Source organism: Malus domestica, chromosome 02, assembly GCF_042453785.1.
Source record: "Malus domestica chromosome 02, GDT2T_hap1".
In the NCBI taxonomy this organism is placed as follows: Eukaryota; Viridiplantae; Streptophyta; class Magnoliopsida; order Rosales; family Rosaceae; genus Malus; species Malus domestica.
The window spans coordinates 36,402,751-36,408,295 of NC_091662.1; the positions used below are offsets into that span (position 1 = coordinate 36,402,751).

At 38.5% G+C, this 5,545-nt stretch overlaps 1 protein-coding gene across 3 annotated transcripts; it reads left to right on the plus strand.

The window, feature by feature from the left end:
- Positions 1 to 519: 519 nt before the first annotated feature.
- LOC103418634 (putative disease resistance protein RGA3) lies at positions 520 to 4,617 on the plus strand. 3 transcript variants are annotated; one of them, XR_011578570.1, is made up of 3 exons: positions 520 to 3,211; positions 3,325 to 4,067; positions 4,199 to 4,617. XR_011578570.1 is itself a non-coding variant. In XM_070817928.1 (2 exons), exons 1-2 carry the CDS (start codon positions 639 to 641, stop codon positions 3,050 to 3,052), a joined length of 2,316 nt encoding a protein of 771 aa, XP_070674029.1. In that variant the 5' UTR covers positions 520 to 638; the 3' UTR covers positions 3,053 to 3,101. The 3 variants fall into 3 exon arrangements, 2 of the variants coding, with proteins under 2 accessions (XP_070674029.1, XP_008354961.2); XM_070817928.1 differs by lacking the exons at positions 3,325 to 4,067; positions 4,199 to 4,617 and having other exon boundaries at positions 520 to 2,946; positions 3,045 to 3,101; XM_008356739.4 differs by having other exon boundaries at positions 525 to 4,067.
- Positions 4,618 to 5,545: the final 928 nt, after the last annotated feature.

The window sequence follows — 5,545 nt, forward strand, 5'->3', positions numbered from 1 at the left end:
CGTGTAATGTGTGCATGAACAAAAGGAATATCATTCTTCTTTAGTGGGATACACATTCTATGATCATTTCCCATATGCCTTAAGTTTGAAACATTCCCTAGATGCTGGCGTGGCCACATTGACTAGAATGGATGTGCTTCTCTCCCAATGCACTCGATGTTGAAACTCACTTGCTACAGTTTAGATTAGTTTAAAGTATAACATTGCTTGTATGAAAAAGAAAAGATTTGTACCTGTTCAAGTTATAGAGACATACCTTGCTTTGCTTGGGATCAATGAATTTTCAGTCTACAATTACTTAATTTTCACATTCGATGCCAAGTTGTCAACCAACGTTCTAAGGTTGGGGAGAATAGTTGTAGCATTGATATCAAGCTAACAAACCAAGCAAGTTAAGAATAAAGCATTCTAGCTTGTTTTGTTTATTTACCTTTTGATTTTCAATCTTGTTCATCTAAGAATCGCATCATTAACAAGTTAGAATCATATACTTCGCTTAAGTATTAGTTACCAGAGATAGGGTTGCAATGCCATATAAATATTAGCAGCGAGGATCCATCTTAGATCACCAAATTCATACCTCCTACAATCAACTCTATACTTTCAGCTTTGCTTTAATCTTATCCTCAATCAAGACGATGGCGGAAGGGGTCCTCTTCAACATTGCCGAAGGAATCATTGGAAGCTTGCAGAAACTTGCTCTTGAAGAGATGGGATTGCTTTACGGTGTCAAAGATGAGCTCAAAAAGCTTGAGAAGACAGTTACCAAAATTAAAAATGTTCTTCTTGATGCAGAAAAAAAGAAGGCCAATCATGGAGTCACAGAGTGGCTGAAAAGCCTAGAAGATGTAATTTATGATGTTGACGACTTGCTAGATGAATTCTACACTGAAGCTCGGTGGAGACAAATGGTAACTGGAAATAAATTTTCGAAGAAGGTACGCCTATTTTTCTCAAGCTCAAACCAACTTATTTTTCGGCTAAAGATCGGTCATAAGATAAAAGAAATTAGGGAGACGCTTAATGTGATTGAGGCTGACAAAAGGTTTCAATTCGATGAGCGTCTCGAAGAGGCACGATTTGTAAGTAAAGAGAGGGAAAGTCACTCATTTGTCCGTAAGGAAGAAATCATAGGGAGGGATAAGGATAAAAGGGAAATTGTAGGACTTCTGTTAGATCCTATTCCTATAGAGAATGTGTCAATAATTTCCTTAGTTGGGATTGGAGGTTTGGGAAAAACTGCACTAGCCCAACTTGTTTTCAACGACGAGACAGTCCAAAAACATTTTGAGTTAAAAATATGGGTATGCGTCTCTGATATATTTGAGTTGAATGTGCTTGTTGCAAAAATCACTAGTAGGACACCGGGAAACCTTGAGTTGGATCAATTGCAAAATGACCTCCGAAAACTAATAGATGGAAAGAGATACCTCCTTGTGTTAGATGATGTATGGAATGACAATAGGGAAAAATGGCTTAGTTTGAAAAGCTTGTTGATGGGTGGTGCAAGAGGTAGTAGAATATTGATAACCACTCGTAGTGAAGTAGTTGTAGACACAAATAAGCCATATTTCTTGAGGGGTTTGGAAGAAAAAGAATCATGGTCTTTATTTAAGCAAATGGCCTTCAAAACAGAACAAGAGTCAGAAAATCCAAGTATTAAGGCAATTGGGGTAGAGATTGTTGGAAAATGTAAGGGCATCCCACTTGCTATAAGGACCATAGGGCGAATGCTCTACTCTAAGAATAGGGCAAATGAATGGTTGGCTTTCAAGAATAACGATCTTTCAAAAGTAAATCAGGAAGCAAGTGATATTTTACCAACACTTAAGCTAAGCTATGATATCCTCCCATCACATTTGAAACATTGTTTTGCATATTGTAGCTTGTTCCCTAAAGATTATGAGATTGATAGAAAGACATTGGTTAACCTCTGGGTGGCACAAGGGTTTGTTAAGTCTTTAGATCAAAATGAGAGTTTGGAAGATGTTGGTTATGAATATTTTTTGGAATTGGTGTGGAGATCTTTTTTCCAAGAGGTAACATATGATGAGTTTGGTATGATAAGTAGTTGTAAAATGCACGACCTCATGCACGACCTTGCAAAATCAGTGTCTGGGATGGAAATCACCATAGTAGTTGAAAAGGAGGATAATTTTTCTGAAAATCTTCGTCATGCGAATTTTTCAATTGGTCCGTGGTTAAGTAAAACAATTCCTACGTCTTTGCTAAAGGCACATAAGTTGCGGACATTTTTCTATATTAGCAAATATTTGTACAGTTTTGGTGATGATGGGTCTAAGTCATTTTGCAATGCAATTGCTTCAAATTTCAAGTCATTGCGCATGTTGAGTCTGAATGAATTGTGTATCATAGCATTACCAAATTCCCTACGTAAACTGAGACATTTAAGATATCTCGATCTTAGTGGAAATCGCATTAAGAGGCTCCCGAAATGGATAGTTAGACTTCAGAATCTACAAACCCTAGATCTGTCACGTTGTGATAAGCTTGTGGAACTGCCAAGAGACATTAATAAATTGTTCAATTTAAGGCATCTCATGGTAGTTGGCTGCGACAGATTGAATCATATGCCGTATGGATTGGGAGAATTGACTTGTCTTCGGACATTGGATAGATTTGTTTTGAGTGAAGACGGTTGCATCTCAAGGGGCGGTGCTGGGCTTGGCGTATTGAACAGGCTTAACAACTTGACGGGAAATATGAGCATTGAAATGTGGAACGGGAAAGATATGGTGTCAGAAGCAAACTCTGCAAATATGAAGGAAAAACAGAGTCTTACTTCGTTGTCTTTGTGGTGGAAGGTAAATACTACAGGTGACGTCAATGAGGCTGAAAATGGTGAAATGTTATTGGAAGCACTGCAACCTCATTCAAATTTGAAAGAGTTATCGGTGTATTTTTTTGACGGTGTGAAGTTTGCAGGTTGGCTTTCTTCTCTCACAAATATTGTTAATCTCAGTTTGAAGCACTGCAAAACATGTCAGTATCTCCCGCCGTTTGATCATTTACCTTGTCTTAAGGTTCTTAGACTTGATGGGCTTAATGCTTTGGAGTACATTTCAGAAGCTTCATCGTCGCCATCACGAAGTCCATTCTTCCCCTCCTTAAAGGCAATTTACCTATGGAATTGTCCTAATCTCAAGGGATGGTGGAAGCAGAGTGCTCTAATTGGCTCCCCAATGACAGAGTATGAGCATCAGCATATACAGCAGTCATCGCTTTCATTTCCCTGTCTTTCTCTATTAGATGTCTTGGATTGTCCTAACCTAACTTCCATGCCACTCTATCCACATCTTGAAGACGGGCTGTGCTTGCATAATACCAGCTTGAAGCCATTAGAAGAGACGATGATGATCGGTGATGAAGACATTTTGGCACCAGCAGAAACAACATCATCTGCTTGTACATGTTGTTCCCTCTTCTCTATTTTCTCTCCTTTAGACTCTGGAGCATCTGACCCGCATGTCTCCGCTTCCTCCTCTTCTCCTCTTTCCAAATTAATAAGTTTGGCAATTGAAGGCATTGAGGATATAGAATGTGTTCCAGAGAGATGGCTGCGCAATCTCACTTCTCTCAGGAAATTGAGTTTGTCCCGTTGTCGTAGACTGAGGGGTATACCTTTGTCCCCATCTCCGAGCGTCCAACATCTCACCGCACTTGATTGTCTAGAGATAAAGCGCTGCAACGAGCTGGATTTGTGGAAGGAGGATGAGAGTTTCTTGCAGTGGAAATCCCTTAAGAGCCTTCGTACTCTATGTATTTATAGCTGTGATCGTTTGATAAAGTTGCCGGAAGGAATAGGTAACCTCACATCCCTTTCCGAACTAGTCATTGGATTTTGCCCTAATTTAGCATCACTGCCAGAAGGGATGTGTCGCCTCACCTCTTTAGAGACACTGCGTATTTTCTACTGCTCCAGCTTATTAAGGCCAAGATGCGAGAAAGAAAGAGGTGAGGACTGGTCTAAGATTGCTCACATCCCTAATATAAGCATTGACCATAGAGAAGTTTTTTGACCAGAGAGAAGTTGGCGTCATGGTCAGGTACCTTTTCTAACTTCTTCTGATTTCTTATTTGCACTTCAATTACTCCAAATTAATATCCAGACCATATTTGTCTCTCAATCCATGCCAATAATCTTACAATTATTTTCTTATTCGTTTTTGCTTACTAGTGAATGGTGATACGCTGATCGTCTGATACTAAATCAGAACCATTCATTCAGTTAACCGAAGCGCCCTTTCTATGTTGGTGGCTCAAGATTCGTTCCTGGTTGAAACTTTATGCTTGCATCTCTACAATTGTTTACGCTCGCACAACAGTGTGGTGGTGTATGTGTATCAAATGGTTGCAGCCTGCACTTCTTTTACTTTTCAACTTTGCTCTTTTCCTTGTATATATCTTCTTTGTTTCATTTCAAGAGGGGTAAGGTTTATGTCCCCCCTTCTTTTTCATGTAATTTTTCTCTTTTTTTTTTATTTTTTTTATTTTACGAGGGGTAAGGTTTATGTCCCCCCTGACTAGGTGTACATTCTTTTTCGTTATCAATAAAATTTCCCTCGTACCGTCGAGGTTTTATCAAAAGAAAATAAAGTTTTATAAATTATAGGGTGAATTATGACTTTATCTGTTATGCTTTGAAGATTACAATCTTAAAATGTACCAAATCCAAGCCAAACCGAATTGACCGAATTGAAAATAAACTGAACTGAACAAAAAATTGAAAAAATCTGAACCGAATCAAACAGTAATTTCAATTTGGTTTTTAGTTCCGGTAAAAAACCGAACGGAATAAAATTGAACCCACTTTGATACCAAGTGATACAAGAAACCTTTCCTTAGTAATACTCAAGTTTTAATTTTCAGTTATTTCATGGTGACTTTTATTTTAAAGAGAAAATACACACATGTATTTACATGTTTTTGTTGCCCTATGTTTCTGATACCTTCTTCTTTGTATAAGGCGATTTATGTTGTACACTATTCTAATTTAAAAAACTCAAGTGCAAGAAGATGGTCGTGCAAACCATGTTAGATGGCCTAAGCCACATTTGCTTAGCTACAAAAGGGAAGGGTTAAGAATTTATGGCCTACGTGTATCGTTTTCCACAAGCATGCGGTAGGTTAATTGTTTGAAGAGCATATGTTGCTTTTGAATAGAACATTAACTGTTAACACCTAACTGTACATAACGGATTCATGGAGAAGATAACTGAGCCTTCCAGGTTCCAGGAAGGAAATTCAAACATCTCCCCCAATATACACGTGTGAATTAAATGTAACTTAGCAACCACAACAAGTGGTCCAATGGTAAGGGCGAGAAATGCGGCTCTCTAATAAATAAATAAATGTGGGAAGTTCCAGATTCGATAACTCGATGCTCCGAGTTGGTGAGTCTGCTTGACTGTGACCACATGTAAGGTGAAATTTTCCATAACCTCTAATTGGTGGATAACCGTGACTTGCCACCAAGCCTCACTGAATTAAATGTAACGGCTATAGGTTGTTACCATTAAGGCCT